The 19,186-nt window shown below is 50.7% G+C and overlaps 2 protein-coding genes across 2 annotated transcripts; one reads left to right on the top strand and one right to left on the bottom strand.

Annotated features, from left to right (window-relative positions):
• Nucleotides 1-803: 803 nt before the first annotated feature.
• On the top strand, nt 804-2,748 carry MARCKSL1 (MARCKS like 1). Its single transcript, XM_082071390.1, has 2 exons — nt 804-960; nt 1,398-2,748. The coding sequence occupies exons 1-2, from the start codon at nt 865-867 to the stop codon at nt 1,986-1,988; spliced, it is 687 nt and encodes a 228-aa protein (XP_081927516.1). The 5' UTR covers nt 804-864; the 3' UTR covers nt 1,989-2,748.
• HDAC1 (histone deacetylase 1) lies at nt 2,377-19,027 on the bottom strand. The gene is made up of 14 exons (XM_082071389.1): nt 18,876-19,027; nt 15,206-15,318; nt 14,659-14,776; nt 12,440-12,514; nt 11,126-11,264; nt 10,382-10,523; nt 9,437-9,529; nt 9,014-9,122; nt 8,772-8,912; nt 8,225-8,333; nt 8,011-8,141; nt 6,489-6,635; nt 6,325-6,373; nt 2,377-5,959 (listed from the first exon to the last, which is right to left on the bottom strand). The coding sequence occupies exons 1-14, from the start codon at nt 18,922-18,924 to the stop codon at nt 5,932-5,934; spliced, it is 1,443 nt and encodes a 480-aa protein (XP_081927515.1). The 5' UTR covers nt 18,925-19,027; the 3' UTR covers nt 2,377-5,931.
• Between the last annotated feature and the right edge of the window lie 159 nt (nt 19,028-19,186).

Below are 19,186 nucleotides of genomic sequence, written 5' to 3'. Positions count from 1 at the left end.
GGTGCAGGGTCCCTGGAAGGTGCTGGGGCCATGGGGTCAGGGGCTGGTGCTTGTTACATGTCCCACTGCAGTCACCGCTGAGGTGCGGGCTGGCCAGGGAATGCTGGTGCCTTGGATGGGTACAACAAGGGTCTTGATTTTGGGACCCTCCAGAGAGATCAGCTGTGCCGGGGTGCCAAGGAACCCCCAGGAGCGAGTCCCCCATGGCCAGGGCCGGCTCTGCGCTGGGGGAGGCTGTGGCCGGTGGTTCTGGAGCACGGGGAAGCTGCAGTCCAGTGCCAGCATTAGCATTCACTTTGGTTTAGTCCCATTTTCATTTCTCCTGAGATTTCCCTTTCCGGGAAAGCAGCAAGGAGGAAACCCAGAGGGGGAAAAACCAACCAGCCTGCGTGCCAGGGAGCACAGCGAGGAGGGGTGTGACTCACGGCACCACCTGTCCCCGCAGCAGGACCCTCGGGGGCCGGGGTGACCTGAGGGTGATGGGGCCGGGGTGACTAAGTGGTACCCCGGGGTGACGGACGGAGGCAAACTGCACCATGAGACTGTTCTGGGGGTGATGGAGTTGGGATGAGCGGTACCACGGGACCCTCCCAGGGGTGAAGGGACCGGGGGGGCCAGCTCCCCTCTCCCCTTCCCCACCGGGGGCTGCCCCGGTCTCCGGGGGCGCACAGCCGGGGCGGGGGAACCGCACCACCAACACCCCCCGGCCCCGCCGGGGCGGTGGCTCCATCCCCGTCCCCCGCCCCCGGGGCGGGGTCTCCGGCGTCCCGCCCCCTCCCGCGCCTCATAAGCGGGGCGGCGGGGGGCTCAGCCCACTCCCTCTCGGCAGCCGCCGCGGCGGGGTCCGGCCCGACGTGCCGCACCATGGGCAGCCAGGGCTCCAAGGCGGCCAAGGCGGAGGGCACAGCCCCGCCGAGCGGCCACGCCGCCGCCACCGAGCCCGCCAAGGCCAACGGGCAGGTAAGTACCGGGGGACACACCGGGGGAGCCCGTCGGGGCGGGCGGGCGGATAGACAGACAGACAAAGGCGGCGGCCGCAGCTCGGTGGGGAAGGGGCGGTGGAGGCTCCGGGGGGGACCCTCCTGCCCGGCGGGCACCGAGCGATGCGGCACCGCCCGCGCCGCGCCCCGGGCTCCCTCCCGGCACCGGGCGGGGGCTCCGGCCGCCGCCTCGCTCCGGTACCGGGAGCGGAGCGCGGGCGCCGCCCGGTGGCAGCGCATTGGTGTCCCCCTCCCCGCGTCGGTGCGTTTTCCCCCGCCCGTTGCATCCCCTCCCCGGTGCATCTCCCCCAATTCCCGGTGTCCCCCGTTCCTCAGCTGGGTGCGGGGCTTTGGGGAGGGGGTCCCGGGTCCCGCCTGTGCCTAACGCGATACTTCCCTCCCGCTTCCCCCCCGCAGGAAAATGGCCATTTGAGGCTCAACGGGGACATGACGGCCAAGGCGGGCGGCGAGGCAGCCCCGCTGAACGGGAACGGCTCGGCCGAACCCCCCCAGGACGAGAACAAGGGCGAGCCGGGCGGCGGGGACGCCATCGAGCCCGCTCCCCCCGCCGAAGGGGGGGACGCCAAACCCGAAGGTGCTGCGGCTCCTAAGGACACCCCCAAGAAGAAGAAGAAGTTCTCGTTCAAGAAATCCTTCAAGCTGAGCGGGATCTCGTTTAAGAAGAACAAGAAAGAAGCCGGGGACTCCTCTGGGTCCTCTCCCATGGAGGACCAAGGCAAGGCGGAGGCCAAGGGCGAGGAGAACCCCGCTTGTTCTGCTGGTGGGACGGAGCCCTCAGCGCCCCCCGAGGAGCCGGGCAGCCCTGCCGGGCAGGAGGGAGCTGAGCCCAAGAGGGAGGATGGAGAAGCAGGAGGAGGCGAGGAGGAGGAGGAGAAGCAGCCAGGGGAAAACCAGGGGGACAACACAGCCAAAACAGAGGAGCCCTCGAAACCCGCGGGGCCTGAGCCGGCAGCAGCTCCGGCGGCGCTGGAGCAGAAGGAAGAGTAGAACCCACTTGGCATCGCCCGAACTTGAGACTCTTGCGGCATCGTCTCCATCCCGGTAACACCGCGGACTCGCTGCCTTGCCCACACACCTCCCCGCCCTCCTAGAACTGACACCACTTTCTAAAACCAACACCCCTCCTTCCAGTTATTTCCTCCCGATCACCCGTTAGCAAGCTGGTTTGGATTCCCACCACCACCACAACTTGGAGTAGTTTTCCCTGAATCCTTTAAAACTGTGGAGGAAGACTATCCTGGACAAAACTGGAATTTACAGTTTGTAAGAACCCAGCTGTCCCATCCCGCTCTGTCTCTGCTGGTCTGACTGTCCCCACGCTCCTCCCAGCAGCCTCTGATGCCCAGTGACTGTTCAATGGATTCTTTTTGTTTCCCCCCCTCAGTTTACATTCCTGGTTCTGACTTCATTTAAAGTATTTTGTGCTTTTTATAGAAGTCAATGGTTTAAAAGCTAATCTGGTTAGTTTTTTTTATAATGTCTTACTATTGGCTTAAAACCATAAAGCTTGTAAGTCCGCTGTGTTTAATTCTGCTTCTAAGGGGTAACTTCTAGGGCGCGGGGTGGAGGGAGGGGACCTGCCAGCTGTATAATGTGAAGCCAACATTGTTTTTTCTCTGTAAATAATTTTTTTAATGCCCACAACACTTGATTTGCAATTTTCTAACTTCTAAGAAAAGAGAAAAAAAAAAGAAAAAGCTGTATGGGCTTTAATGTAACATTTGAAAGGAATAAATGGTGACCCCTTTATAGGTGAGCTTGAGTCCTTCTTGTCCTGGGTGCCAGCCCAGGGCTGGGGAAGGCAGCAGTTGCTGATTTAGTTCAACAGCTGCTGCATTTAATCACTCCAGCTCTGTGCTCGCAGTTAATTGACTTGCAGCAGATGTAGAGCTATGGCCACAAAGGACTTTCTCACACAAACCTTGGGCTCTGGCTGCTTTGTACCTGGTTTCTTAGAGATCTAACCCATTTATTTTCCTTGGTGGGGGGGGACGAAGTGTTTTCTCATAAGGAGGTGCCCTGGAGGGCTACTGGGTGAGAATAGCATTTTAAGCTTGTTTTTTTTCTTAAAATTAAGGGGGTTTTTAATGGCTTTAGAATAGGATTGGCTCCTCTTTCCTGAAAAGACATGCTAGAGCGCAATGAGGATGCACTGGGAGCAAAGATTTGGTGCCAAAGAGACAAGGTGCAATGGGTGCCTCTGGTCCTTCTCCTGTGATCTGCACAGGGATAGAGGTGACTTCCCCCTCCACTTAATGGCCTGCTCCTAATTACCATCTAATTACCTGTCCCTGCTGGTTTGGGCTGGCAAAGAAGCAGATGGAGAGAGGCGAGGGGACCCTTGTTTGCCCTGAAGCTGCTGGCAAGGCCGGGCTGGGCAGGGACCAGCCCTGCTCTTCTGGGGCCCTGCAGGTAGGTGGAAATGGGTCAAATATTAAGATTTTTGGCTAACACATCCTTCTATTGATAGTGGGCAAGTAGAGCGACCTTCCAGATGCAGGAGGGTTCATCCCTGTTCATCTGGCGGGTGGAGAAAAAAAAGGTATTAGTGTATTCATTGCTATTCATTTGAGGGAAAAGAAGAAAACTGTATTTAAAATGTAAGCGGTGTGGTCTGCAGATAGTTCAGAAGGGAAGGGCGGCTGCAGGGAGGCGTTGAGCCCCGGGCTGGCGCATCTGCAGCGCGGCAGCCATTTTACAGCGCGAGCAGGAATGCGGCGGCACGTCGGGCCGCGCGGCTCCGGTTTTGTTTGAGGAGGAGAGAAAGGGCTTGAATTGTCTGCTCTGCTGAGGACAACTGGGGTTTCCCGGAGGGTTATTGCTGCGATGAAAGCCAACTGTGCCACACAAAGCTCTTGCTTTACTGAATAAGGCAGATGTGGCTTATGAACCTTTTGTGTCCATTTTAGCTGTGATCACTGCTCAGTTGCAGAATTAACCTGCTCTTAATTAAAGATGTTGTTTCTCACTTGAATGTGAGGTAGAAAGCACTTAGGTTCTTTGCTCATAATTCTTTGTGCAATCTCCATATTCTCCTGGGATGTGCCTTGGAAGAGAGAAAAGCAGCCCCTCATTTTCCTGCTGTTGGACATGGATATTCCCTTTTCATGCCTTATGATTCCTTTTCTAGATGAATGCTGCTTCCTATCAATTGTCAGCTTGACTCTGACCCCAATTAGCATCAGTGCTGCTGGATGAGAACCCAGCTGGAATTTGGGAAAGCATCATTTTGTTGTTGTTGGGTCCTATGTTACAACATAATGACCAACCTACCATGCCCCTTTTCCAGCGATGGCTCTGAAACCCAAACTCCCACCCCACTGGAGTGTCTCCTCTCAGCAGGAAGCAGCACAAACACACCACCCATAGAAATGTACTGGTTTTTATTACAAAGATTCTCAAAATTCAAAATAAAAGCATCTTTAAAAAACCACAATATGTTTCCCCCCCTTGACCCCGACACAAAGATACACTGATCTCTCTCGCTTCACATACAAACACTGAAGAGTGGGAGTGACACGTCACTCAGGTTCAAAGAGACTAAAAAACCTCACGGTGGAAAAGGGAGAAGTATTTAGAAAAATAAAACATTTAAAAAATAACCTGTGTTAATTAGCAGCATTATTAGAGTTGAAGCCATCAGCAGCGCCCTGTGGGAGGTACAAACCCTCTGGTGGACAGAGGAACGCCCCTGAGAAAGGAGAGCAGCGAGTCCAAACTGCCTGCGAAACTTCCACCAAGCGAAAACTCAGTTGTGGAAAAGGAGACGCCAAAGAAAAGCCAGTTCTGGTCACAAAAGAGCTGGGGGTGTGGGATATGGTGTGGGAGTGGGGAGAGGAATAGTTAGAAAAACGCACAGAGCCCCATCTGCTGTTCCCTTGTGAAGATAACAGCTCAGACGGCTGATCGAAAGGTTCTCCGTGTTTACTGGCCGTGAGAGGAAAGATTCGATTTGGAAAGACTTGTAACCTCAGAGAGGTGGTTTTGAGGTTTCGGGGGGCTCTGCTCGGTCTGCCCTTCGGACAAGGTGGGGATTGCTGCAGTGGTTTGAGCCCCAGACACAGAGCGGAGCCGAAAAAGGACAGAACGGGCAGGAAAAGCAAAGCAGGTGGCCAAACGGGCAGTAACTCGCTCCCCCTCGCCCAGAGGGGCACAGCTATACAAAAAAAGGTATAAACACTTCATCCCTTCTCGTACCCGAGGTGCCTAATGCTGCTGGATCGGCCAGACCGCGGAAAACCTTCATCCCCACACAAGGGTGATTTTTCACTTTGCGTTTTCCGGCTCTGCACTCGGGCTGATTCACTAAAGCGCTTTGCGGGTTGGATTTTGAGCTGCTTCATGTCTCTTTGCACAAGTTTGCTGCAGGGAGGTAGCCAACTCTATTCAAGAACTGCACTATTTGACCCTGAGAAGCGGCACCAGCTTGCAGTTACTTGCATGGTGGAATCAAACTGAAGACCAAAGGAATAGTCGGTCTCTCACAGGCTTCATTTGGGAACTTGTATTCTCCCATCCAAAATAAGAAAGACAAAAAAAAATTCATGGCCATCTTTCCACCTAACCTGAAATGCAGATACTACTTCTACTTAAATTATTCGTTTCCAAGGGTGGTTATTTGAGAGGAGAGAGCAAAGAAAGGGAGTGATTTTTCTAAAGACACACTAAGGAGGCAGCGGAAGGCAAGAGTGAAACGTCCCAGTCACCAAATCTGGGCAGTGCAGGTCTGTCGACTCCGCAGAATCCTCCCTACCTGCTCCCAGCGGAGTGCAGCGAGGAATAAGTTACAGTTCTCAAGTCATTTATATATTTATATAGAAATATATACAGAAACATATATAAAATATAAATCCTGTGGAATGGGAGGCAACCAGAGAAGCTAAACCTACGACAACTACGCACTGACACGTCCTGTCCAGGTGCAGCCATCTTAGGTGGATTTTGTCTCTTCCTTCACCCTGTGGAAGCAAACAGTGGACAATTTGGTTTAAATGAGTAACTTGGGCTGTGCCCGAGCTTGAATAACGAGCCAGAGCTGCGGCTTTAAAAACGCTGCTTGTATCGCCCATCTTCATCTAGAACTTGTGGTGTGTTACTGACCCAAGGCACTGTATTTTGAAGCCCTTTTCACTGAGGGATCTCACAGCGCTTTATCGTTTGTGGTTTTCGACACGTGCAACCTTTTCCCGTTAAGAGCCCATGGGAAGCCACCCCAAGGTCCACGTGTCTCCTCCAACCCCTCCAGTTGTGCAACATCCCACCGGGGACACGGGCAGACGGCACAGCCATTTAATCCCCACACCAGGACACGGGGCTCACTCACCCTTTGGGTTCTGCTTTCTCCTCTTTTGGTTTTTCCTCTTCTTTCTCATCTAGGGGGAAAAATATATATATAAATAAAGACACCCACTAGTGCAGTAGGAAAGCAGCTGGTGGGCAAAGCTCCAAAGAGCCGGGAGGGCTCCTAGGCCCCGCTCTCCTGCTCACCTTTCTTCTCCTCCTCCTCCTTCTCCTCTTCTGTTTTCACACGTTTAGCTTTCTTAAAGTTGGCGACATTTTTGCGCCCTCCTTCCCCTTCGTCTTCGGAGTCGGAGAATTCCTCATCACAGGATATTCTCTTATCAGAATTGCGGACTGAATGCAAAGAGAACAAGAGGTTGTTTCAGCAGATTTAGAAGTCAGGAGACACCGAGCACTAACATCTACTCGCTGGAATGAACTAACAAGCCTACGTTAAGTCAGAATTAGGCCATGATAAAAACGCTTTATCTTTCTACTTGCCGTATCTTTTAACTCATCATCCCTAACTGCTCCTGCCTAAGATCCACCATCACATGTATGACTTGGATTAGACACAGTGTGTAGACTTGACAGTGTAAGCAGGTTAATCAACCTCTACCGAGAAAATCTGTCTGCCAGATCTAAAGGCCATCAGCCAATCTGGATATAAACCTGCGTCTTCACTGTGGAAAACAACTTGGGATCAAACCCGACAGTCTCTGTGTTCTGCCATAGCACCTACATCACAGGAACTGTTTAAATTCTCACATTAAAGCCTAGGTTCTCCCATTATGGAAATCAGCTGGCAAAAGTGTCGGTTTTCCACGGGAAAAGAAATCTATCAGCCCTGCACTGCTGAGCATCACTGAGCATTTTACAAAATCAGTCAGAAAGCTGGGGATAGATTCAAACTGAAGCAGGATGAGCATGAGCCAGCACTGGGCCCTTGTGGCCAGGAAGCCAATGGGACCTGGGGTGGGTTAGAAGGGGGTGGTCAGTAGGTCAGAGAGGTTCTCCTGCCCCTCTGCTCTGCCCTGGGGAGACCACACCTGGAATATTGTGTCCAGTTGTGGCCCCTCAGTTCCAGCAGGACAGGGAACTGCTGGAGAGAGTCCAGCGCAGCCACCAAGATGCTGAAGGGAGTGGAGCATCTCCCGTGTGAGGAAAGGCTGAGGGAGCTGGGGCTCTGGAGCTGGACAAGGGGAGACTGAGGGGGGACTCATTGATGTTTACAGATCTATAAAGGGTGAGTGTCAGGAGGATGGAGCCAGGCTCTTCTCGGTGACAACCAATGATAGGACAAGGGGTAATGGGTTCAAACTGGAACACAAAAGGTTCTACTTAATTTGAGAAGAAACTTCTTCTCAGTGAGGGTGGCAGAGCCTGGCCCAGGCTGCCCAGGGAGGTTGTGGAGTCTCCTTCTCTGCAGACATTCCAACCCGCCTGGACACCTTCCTGTGTAACCTCATCTGGGTGTTCCTGCTCCATGGGGGGATTGCACTGGATGAGCTTTCCAGGTCACTTCCAACCCCTGACATTCTGGGATTCTGTGTGTGACTCCAGAATTAAGATCTATCTAAGTTATGTATCCATCTGCCTGTCTTTATTAATTAAAGTAACTCAGCTACTTCCCCAGCTAACTGATCCCGCTTGGCTTTGGCACCCACGGGCTCACAACAATCACGAGCTGCAGCCGGGTAACGCGACTACACCAGAGACAAGCACGTACTTGAAATGCGCTTCTCAGGATCTTCTTCCTCTTCGTCTCCGCTGTCTTCCTGAACTGCATCCTCAGGAATCGGCTGCATCTGGACCCCAGGGGCATGCGGCAGCATGCGCAGGTTCTCAAACAGACGTTGCCTAGAGCCAGGAGAGGAAAATCTCCATCAGCGCGAAGCCCCCGCTACAAGGTGTCGGTCTCACAAAGAGGAGCAAACACTTACTTAATCTTCTCGAGGTACTCATTGGTGTTCTGGTTAGTCATGTTCGAGGGACTGATGTGAAGCTTAAAGTCCGGGCCAAAGTACTCAAAATAGTCATTATATGGAAGCTCTGCAGGCAAGTTAAAAAGGAATAAACACCAAATTACCACTGGAGTGGTGATAAAATACCACAAATGCACTGTAATTCTACAGGAAAGCACAACGGCATTTACCTAAGCACAGGGGCCAAAGCTTCCCCAGCCCAAATGCAGATGAAAGCAGACAACTTAGCAACGGTGCAGTTAAAAGCTTAACAGTTAAACACTACCAGCAAACACAAAAGTTTTCAGGGTACCTTTTGCTCGAGGGGAGAACTACAGGACTAGAATGCAAATAAAACCAGCTACTGCAAATCAGGGCATCCAAAAGCCCTTCTGCAGTAACAACCAAGAACCAATGGAACATCTCAGGGTTGCTGCCCATCCCGCAGCAACACGATTTCCCGAGCTCTGTTACTGGAGTGGTGTTGTCCCTTAGTTTTGCTTCAAAGGCTCCAGGGGAGAATTACCATTGGGAATTTCGGTGTCCAAAGCCACGGCAGTCTCATAGGTCCAGCATCGAGCCACGTTGCGGATCGTGTAGCCACCTCCTCCCAGCATCAGCATAGGCAAATTAAAACTTTTTACAAACTCCACACACTTGGCATGACCTGCAGCGAAAGCAGTGGGAGGAAAAGGTCAGAGGAACAAACTTCTTAATGAAATCAAATTACATCAGTTATGCTGGTTCAGCACCATGTGGTATTCTTACCTTTGATGGTCAGATTAAAACAACCCAGCCTGTCACCTGACAGAGAGTCTGACCCGCACTGCAAGACAACTGCGCTAGGCTGGAATGTCTCCATCACTTTGGATATCACCTAAACAAGAAACTCGTTGTTACACGCTCTCCGTGGGGCAGTGTCACAGCAACACAGCGACGCCCATGTCAGCAAGTGACACGAGGACATCCCTGGTGTGCCCACAGCTGCTGGATCCCCGATATTGGTAACAGAGAGGCTCTAACAAAGAGCAGCTTACTGACGACAGGCTGCGATTGTGAGGGAGGAATACAGCCTGCGAAGGGTCGTATCGCAGAAAAAGGAATTATTCTCCCCAAAGAACAGCTCCATGAGCCACCCAGTGACAAAGCGTGATCCACAAAGAGTCACTCAGCAAAGATGTCTTCACTTACCGGCTTGAATATCGCTTCGTAGGACTCATCATCGATTCCGTCCCGGAGGGGATAGTTGACAGCATAGTACTTGCCTTTGCCTGCACCAATATCCTATTAAAGACAGGAGAGACCACAAGTCACTAGGGAACATCAACTGTGCCCCAAATTGGGAAGGGGAGTCTGGGATTCCATCAGTGTAACAGCCCTAAAATGCCAGTGTGGGCTGACCACGCAGTCTCATAACTGCAGGAATCTATCTTTACTTTAAAATAAGACATACATATTCACATTTCCATTATCTCTCCCATACCCAAGTGTTTTATTAAAAAAAATAATTTCATTTATGCTGCAGATTGGCTGCAATGGGGAAAAATGCTGCAGCTGCACGCAAGTTCACATCACCGGTGCCAAACTCTGGGCAGGGCTGAACAAATGCAGCTCGCAAGTGGAAGACAGGAGAATTTAGATCAGAAAAAGGTAACTCCCCTAAAAAACACATTAAAAAAAAAAGGTAAAGAACCTTTCGACCCCGAGAGCAGCATTGTCAGAAGGCACAGAGTGAACCACACCTGTATCTGACTAGAAAGAGTGCCAGTTAACACCGCGATTCATTACCAGGCAGAACTGACTCATAGGAGGAAATGCCACCAAGATAAACCAACACACACACAAGTACTCCCTCGTAACCTTTCAAACAAAAGCTTCTGTGACCAAACATAACTTGCAAGTATCTACAGAGTCACTTTTCTGAGCGTAATCTCAGCAGAAGGCTGCTAAGAGACTCAGTTTTATTACTGTACAGGCCACAATCACAGGAACACCACCTTTGCCCTCAGAAAAAGGATCCCACTTTGAGAGCAGGAAAACCCAAGAGAGCAGCGAGTTTGGTTAAACTAGTATGACCGCAAACAGATGGAAAAGACCAAGTTTCAGGGTAATTTTCTGCTAAGCCTTCCTCCTCACCCGTAGGTCCCCTGTTCCTGGGAAGTATTCCCCGTACTTATGGAAGGACACGGTCATGACGCGGTCCGTGGTATAAAAAGCTTCCTCCACGCCGTCTCCGTGGTGGATATCAATGTCGATATACAGCACTCTCTGGTGATACCTAGGAGGAGAACGGAGTCAAACTACTGCGTTTCTTCAGAGCAGAAACCAGCAGAGCAGATGGGAGGAGAGCGAGGAATCGCTGTTAAGCCCCGGGCTGCAGAGCTCCCAGCCAGCTCGCTCTCTGGAGCCAACCAGCAAACGAGCTGCGGAGAACAGCCATGGGCTTTGGTCAGCAATGGAACGCAACCGCAGAGGAAAATGAAGTGGCTTTTGCTGCTGCGACTGCTCTTTGAAGGCAGACTCAGCCCCATTTATTCAGAGTCAGCCAAGAGACTGCATTTTTATGCCCAAGCCTCCCACTGAGGTTTGCCTTGAGCCAAAAGCTGTCAGATGTTACAGCTGCGCTCCCTTTTCCAGGGTGGGTGGTAGAGAGAAGGGTCTAAGAGCAATCACACAACGCTCCAAGCCTTCTGCCTCCTGCACGGTGCCACCATCCTTCAGGAGAGAGGGTGCTGCCTCCCAAAAGGGAGCTCATTAAGCCCCCCTGGGAAAACACAGCTTAAAAAAAGCAACAAAAAGAGAAGACTGGAAAGAAAGTGCTAAGGAATCAGAGGAAACGCAGCAGAATGGACACAAAGGGGTAAATAGTACTGCCCGTACTTTAGGAGCTCCAAGATAGCCAAGACGATATCGTTGACATAACAGAAGCCAGAAGCTTCTGATTTTTTAGCGTGGTGAAGGCCCCCCGCCCAATTCACAGCAATATCCGTCTGTTGCTTGTTCAGCTTCACAGCACTGGCTGTTGGGAGAAGAATTACAAAACGTTAACACGAGAGCAAAGGCCCCATGACAGAGACCAAGGGGTAAAGCACTTGGCCCCTCGCGATCGCATCATGGCTCGTGTGGGTGTTTGGGGACTTTACAAAGCACAAGCCCAAGGGTTTAACACTGGGTGTCTCGACAAACTAACAAAAGGCAGAGAAATGCAGCCTCTGCTTTGCCTGCGAGCACCTTTCACCGCTTCCTACTTCTGCCCCAGAGCACAAAATCTACACAAACGAGTCCAGAGCATCCCAGCTGGGCCCACAGCTGAAGACAAGTCTGGATTCCTCAGCGCCCTGAACAAAAGATTGTAATGAAAGGTTTTATCCAACATCTATTTAGGTCATTCACTGAATATGCATTAAGGCAAAGGAAGTTCTCTGCCCCCAGCCCCTTCATAAACTTTCTGCTAATTTTGCAAGTCTCCCAGGATCAAAGCAAATGATACATTCTGTGGAATCCAGCGCCGTGGGACCAGAGAGCGCAGCTACCTCCAAAAATGCTGCCGTCAGTATCTGTACGTACTGCCGAACCGTGTTACAGGAAATAAAGAGTTCTCGGTGTCATTGTGGGAGTAGCAGCCACAAAGCTCTACCGCCCATGCACAGTTAACACAGTTCTGCAATACCCACTATTTCTGCAACAAAGTATTCAAAAATAGTGAAAGCATTTTAAATGTTAGCATACTGAAACCTTGCAGGTTGTGTTTTGCCTCTTGTCCACAAACAGAGGCTTTTTGTTAAAAACACCAGATAAAGTAACCCTTTTCTATCCTTTCCAGGTTATGTTTGCCCAGGGCAAGGTATTTACAACCTTTTTCCCCCGCCCTGTAAATTGTTTTTTTTTAATTAAACCCCTGTTGCTGCTGTGGTTTTGTTTTAACTCTATCACTGGCAATGTTGTTATACAGAGTCCTGCACACATTCAGTGAAGTATCTCGGACCAGTGAAGATACACTTAGCAAATGTAGAGGGATCCATCAATACGCAAGGCGTGAACTCTCACATGGGAAGAAATCGGGATCTAATTATTAAGGAAATCAGAAATAGGTTCACAGAGCTTCCCCACCACCACCTACAATTTATTTCCTAGACAGAACAACATGACGTACATCTGCTGAATAGAAAAAGAACACACGACTTGTGAACGTACCAACGGAGCCCCCAGCAGAGAGCTGGCAGAACTCAAACAACCCATCAAACACAGGGCAGTCTTCCCCAACGTTAACTGGAAAAGAGTTAAAAGAGAGTTAGTAAGACAAAGCCACAAGTGAATGGCAAAGCTTATACCCACGCGCTGATTTAAAAGGTAACCAGCTAAGCGATTAAACATTTTAAACAACAAAATACCGTGCATAAATAATAAGATGTTAATGTGATCGACCTGAGGATGCTCCCGACTTGTATAAAAATGAGAAAGCAGGTCCCAGGGGAGCAACACATCATGTACCGATTGCGCTGCCGGGGGTGTCAAAACCAGCCGGTCACACTGGAAAATGGGCGGGTGGAGAGGAGATGCTGTTGGTAAGAGCTGCGTGATACCGACACACGATTTTAGAAGCAACGCCAGCGGCGCTCCTGGAGACGCCACATTTACCAGGTTCTGCTCTGGTCACCACAGGTTGTGCAAAACGGGGGCCAGCACCTCTCGCCACCCCCCATTTTGGGGAAATAGCGCCGTTTCTGATGACAGAGCCGACCCCGAGCTCCATTTCACACCCCACAGGAAAGGTTTTTGCTCCTGTTTCCTGCTGACGAGGAGCTGAGAAAGCAACCAGGAGAACGTGGGGAGATGGCAGATAGTGCTTCATATCGAACAAGAAGTTTACGTCCATATCTGTTCTGTTACACTTTGTACATTTACTTCACGTGGAACAGTCAGTTTTTGTTCTCAGCAGTGGTTTTGGTCTGGATAAATTTCTACTGTAACAGTTTCAAGATTAACAGCAAAAACAGTAACAAAAGATGCGTTTTTAATCTAGATGTTGCAACACCTGCTTTTTACAAACAAGCAAAAAGATAATCTGTATTTCTGTAATGTTTTCTGCTGTGAGAAGGGCACAAACAGCACTAGAAACTGGTCAGTGCACAGTGTCCACAAAGCCTGTGTGATCAGGGAGTCTGAATGGTCCCAGTTCAGGACAGAGATCTCTACAAGGACAACACCCAGCAGGAGACCCAGAAGGAAATGATTGTTCCCACTTTCCAATTGTTTCAGCAGGGCATGGAAATGGGCCGAGTTTGAATAATGAACTCAAAGAGGTGGCTGGAAGAGAGGAGACTTCAAATCACCGCATCCTGCATCCTTCCCATGACACCAAATTAAACCTCTTGCCCTTTGGGTTACAGATGGGTCTTCCCAAGAAAAGCTCTGGCCTCTGCATGTTTCAGATTCATTTTAATATTTTGTCTCCTTCGGGTAAAAATAGTTCCATGAAGTACAGCAGAGAAACAGTGACTACCAGAGTGGGCGTTTATGAGCCATATCTGCTTCAGGGGTAAACAGTTCAGTTTGTGTAAATATGTACTTTGATATATGTCATTTGGTATATTAGGGCATATCATTTACTGTGGGAAATCTTTCAATGCATATTACTCATGAAGCACATTACCCGTGTGCTTGTACCTTAACATCTGTCCCCTTCAGCTCACACCAGACTTCCAAGTGTCTCTACTTCAGACTCGAGGCCCATATTTCTTCTAAATTGGATATAACACTCACTCCATATAAATTAACCCCATGGGCCAACAATTTTTTTTCTGCAAGACCAAAATACTGTTTAAATAAACCTTGAGCCTTCCCCCGTATTCATCTATACTTGCTAGAACCTCGTTTGCCGCAGCCATTGCCAAAGAACGTCAGCTCAGAGTTGCAGAGAGATCAAAAAAAGGTTTCTATAGCATTAAAGCCACCATTCGAGAGTCTTTCCATGGACTGGAGAGGTCAGATGAAGAGACTGGGTCACAAAATAAACCATTCGAACACAAAGTGGGCAGGTGTCATTGTGCATCTCAACCCTTCCCCACTTCCAAACTGCCACTGTCCTGAAAATCCTTCAGCATTACTGCAGGTTTTGGACAATTGGTGAGTTGAGGGCATTTTGTTTGTTTAAATTACACCACCCTTTCCCACCTCAATACCTCTGGTTAAATATAAGCAATAACACATAAGCAGCTCAAAAATGGAGTAGTTGAATCATCTGAACCCGTTTTTAAAACGCTGGATTTACCAGAAAAATCCAAAACGAAGTCAGAAGGAAGACCATTTCCCATGGCTCTTCCTACTCTTTTTATCACAAAGCTCTAAAGTTGGCCTATGATTCCCCAGAACCACACATTTTAACACTGGCAGGAACTACACGCGTATCTTACATCTCTGCATCTGCTTGCTGTACTCGGACATGTTATCTGGGCGAATAGACCTCAGAAATTTTATGTAGTCATCACTGTGGTACTTGGTCATTTCTTCTGCGTTTGCCTTGTGAGGGCGCTGCAAGGGAAAAAAAGAGCAAGGCTTGTTTTCAACACACCTCCACCATTCCCACTTCCCAGCTCAGATTATTCCTCAGATTTACAGCAAAAAGCCTCAAACCAGCAGCATTAACCAAGAGACACTCATTTTCAAAGGCAAAAATGCCATTACCAGACACTGGAGTGTATTACTTATCTAGACAAAGAAGTATTTAAGTTACAAGGAGAAAGGCAATTTTTCAGTCTCCACAGGTTATCTGAAGCAAAGAACATCTCACTACAAGCAACCAGAAGAAAACAGAAATACGTCAGCACAACTGGTCGTGTTTTCCTTTTCTCTTGGGCTCATCAACAGCAAAAATGAGTCTGAAGCGTCAAAATTAAAACCCTGACAAATAAAGTAAGATCCTTCATAGATGTTTTTCTCCATGACCAGTTCTATACTTACATATATCTCCATCTTCCTGTAGAGGCCGTAGTTCAGCAGCAGGTTGTGGGTCATCCGGATCCTGTGAGGTTTCATTGGGTGTCCTTGGCCATAATAGTAGTTTCCAACATCACCTGGGAGCAGAAAGGATTTTGTTACAGCAGGAAAAGCTCCAAATTCCTTCAAAGAGAATCAGAGCTGATCATTTTATCCGGACATCTGTTCACAGGGGATAGGGTCACAAGTGTCTCCACGGATTTAGAAAAGTTTATCCCTATAAATAAGACAGATATTTGGAAATCAGGGTATGGTCAGACAGGGAATGTTGTAATGCTGGTTCTGGGGAAGGGATTCCAGGTATAGTCCCGAGTTAAGAAGGGGGAGCTCCAGCTTTCTTAGGCAGGAGCTCTGGGCTCCGTGTCTCCAGCTCTGCAGTGTCCTCTCCAGGCGGTTCGGGATCTCACATTTACAGAGCTCACCAGCAACACAACCACCCTCCGAGCAGAAACCCACAGGCCAAGAGGACGCAGGTTTAATCCCGGCTCAGACAGTGACTCATCGGACGCAGCACGTAGCCTCTTCGCCTCAGTTTTTTACTATTTACCCAACAGAAATGAGATACAAAGCAGCTAATTCTGTCAATAAGCCACCACCAGCACAGCTGTAATTTTACAGCTTCTCGATCATTTTCACCCGTTGTTATTATTGCTTGAAATCATTCCAAAAAATCGCAGTCCCTACCAACCGCACACCCACACAGACGCACCTGATGAGCACCAGCGTTAATGAAGTTACCTTCGTGCAAACATCTCCCCACGCGGATTTTCCCCTACCCAGCAAAAGCTGAGCTCGTGCTGCGCTCTCCCACGGTCAGCACCGCAACCTAAGGTGGGTTTTTCTTCTCCCAGGGTACTTATTTTCATGAAACTCAGAGAAATCTAACTTTCAGATTTCTGCCTCCTGCCTGATTTGGCTGCGAGAGGCACCGACTCAGCAGCAGCAGCAGCACGTAAGCCTCGTTTTCTCGGGAAACCAGACCAAGTTGTTCATGTAGTTGAACTCCCCATCAGCTTAGGAAGCAGGAGACCCAATCCGGTCTGGCTGGTGACTCAGTATTAATATTTCATCACTGAGCTTAACATTCAGGAGAAACTACTGCTTCCTCGCAGCACACGGCTGCAGACTTCCCTCCTGCGGACACGACCCTATTTTCAGTCAAAGTAGATGCAAACGGTGCAAAACCTACACCCCAACGATTCTGCTGATGGAGTTTACCTGTCCATGGCACAACAGTGAAATGGGGATTTTACTGGGGGAACTATCCCTACAGTAAAATCAGGTTACATCAAGCTTTAGGGACCTCAGTAAGAGATGCTCAAGACCGCATCTAGAAAATACAAGCACAAAACTACAGGAAGCTTTGAGAAATCACCATCGTTGCACCCTGGGCTGCAAGTCCCTGCATGGGGAGCTAATAAAGAAGTTCAAAGCCTTGCACACACCCTCAGGATTTCCATGAAGGATCCTTTTGATACCTGATTACCTTTTCCCCAACCTCTGCAACCCACCCAGACCCTTCCCATCTGAAATCTGTGGCTGGAGGAAGAGACCCACACACCATCCCAAACAGCAGCCAGGGACCTCCTTTCAGGGAGTTACTGCCCCAGATTGTGCTGCTCTAAGCTCCCTGTGTGGAAAATAAAAGACCCCACCAAACCGGCCTCCCACAACTGCAGGTTTTGCCTTTCCCAGCAATAAATGCACTTTCAGCCCCAACACGCTGTGAGTGTTTGCCAGCCGCTCGAAAAGACGGGGGAAACAAGGCACTAAATCCTCACCAGAGTAAATCAGCTATCGACAAGAGTAACGCTGACTTCATGCAGCTACCTTGCAATGAAGACTACAAGGACGGCTTTTCTGCATAGCATTTTCAAACAAAACGATTGCTTATTTCATATTTAAGACATCCTGGTGTGCTTTTAAAGACTCTAGCTTGTTCTCAAACTGACAAGCTGCTTTGTGAATGCATTATATTCTAAGGACAGGGATAAGTTTGGACATAGAGACCATTCTCTTTCAACATCCAGGCGTGTGCGCACATACGGCATCCTGGAACCCCTGCAAGTTTAAACCAGGCAGTTTAGGGCCCGGGCTCCATCATCCCCTTTTGAAATGACAGGTGCTGCACAGGGATCGCTTGAGTGGTGAAATTGGGCTCAGTTTTGCTGCACCCAGAGCCCTGATCCAGACTCCTCCTCGCCCTGCCCTCCCAAAGACACTGTCTGAGTCACAGCCCCTGCAGAACTGTCATTATGACTTACAAATCTACTGCTTAGAGTTACCTTTCTAGAGAAATAAAAGCCTTCGCTATATGCCTGGCACATACAGCAGTTTTTAAAACTATATTTTACCGCTTGAGCACTGAACACACCCATTTAGAGGGAAAAGTAGCAAGAAAAAGTTTTTATTTTATTTCACAGCCTAAAAACCAAGACGAAATAGATAATTGAATGGTACCTTTCACCGAGAGTGATCACAGACTATATTAAAAATGAGCTCGCCCATCACCAGGGCACCAAGTCGCCCCTCCAAAGAGGAGGGGGATGTGAGCAACTGTGATTTCTCCCACAGGATTACGGGGTAGAAGCAGGGAAGTCGCACAAGGCACCCAACCTGGGATTTGGCCAGCTCGACCACCCCATTACTTCCCTACGCCCATGGGATGACTATAGAGCCCAAATCAGCGCTTCCCCAGCCTCATAAAAAGGAAAAAAAAAATAAATCCAGTCCATAATCCAGTCAAGTTCAGAGCCAGAACTAAACAATGCTCCTACACACAGGAACTCCCCACAAACAGCCATGCAGCCGCTCTGGCTCCCAACACCTTGGGCTCTGTCCCCTGCCTGACAGCAACGCGGGAGCTCCAGGAGTGACTCTTCCTCCCAACGCAGCTCCAGGTTTCACCTCCCGCAGCCTGTTCTGTCCCACAGCACCTCCCCAGTGTCCCAGCACCTCCCCAGTGTTCCCCAGCACCTCCCCAGTGTCCCCCAGCCCCTCCCCAGTGTCCCCCAGCCCCTCCCCAGTGTCCCCATCCTCCCAGAACCCTCCTGCAGCCTCCCAGAGAGGCTCCCAAAGCCTCCTGGCATCCCTCCTGGCCCCTCCACAGCCTTTCCAAAGTCCCCATCGTACCCTCCTCTCCCACCAGCCCTGCTCCCCATCTTCCCCCCCACTCTTCCCTCTTCCTCCCCACTGCTCCCCCATATCCCTCCCATGCCCCCCAGTGTCCCCCATTCCCAACCCCGCTGCACTCCCGCCATAATCCTGCCCCATATATATGTCCTATTGCTCCCTGCCCCCCAGTGACCCCCATTACCCCTCTCACCACTCTCAGGGCAGCCCCCCAGCCCCCCCATTTCCCAGTGACCCCTCACTACCCTTAACCCCATCTTAGAGCAGCTCCCACCCCCCATGTCCTCCAACGACCCACCACTACCCTCCCCCAGCCAACCCCTCACCCCCCGTCCCCAGTGACCCCCATTACCTCCCAGTTATCCCCATTACCCCCCCCCCACTGCTCTCCCCTCCCCCACCCCCGCTGCCCCCTCATCCCCTCCCCCCGCCTCGGGACCCCCCATCCCCCGACCCTGCGATCCCCGTGGTCGCCCCCGTCGATTGCCCCGTAGCCCCTCACCGTCGTAGTAATAGCAGACTTTCCGCTTGGTCCCCTGCGTCAGCGCCATTTTCCTGCCTCCCCACAGCGACAGACCCTACCGCCGCGCCGCACCGTGCAACCCAACCCGGCCCGCCCCGGGGCCCGGGCCCCGCCACCCCGCCTACCGGCGAGGCGCCCAGCCTATCGGAGAGGGACGCACCGCCCCCTCCCTCTCGCCGGCCAATAGGAAATCGCGGCGGCGGGAGGGAGCGGGAGCGGGGGAGCTAGCAGGGTAGGGGGAGCCGCGGGGTGCTTGGGCTGTACCACTGCGGCGGGGAGGGGGGGGCGGA

This window comes from Streptopelia decaocto, assembly GCF_964273445.1.
Source record: "Streptopelia decaocto genome assembly, chromosome: 23".
NCBI lineage: Eukaryota > Metazoa > Chordata > Aves > Columbiformes > Columbidae > Streptopelia > Streptopelia decaocto.
The sequence above is the reverse complement of the archived record's forward strand: the minus strand, read 5'-3'. Positions and strand labels throughout refer to the sequence as shown.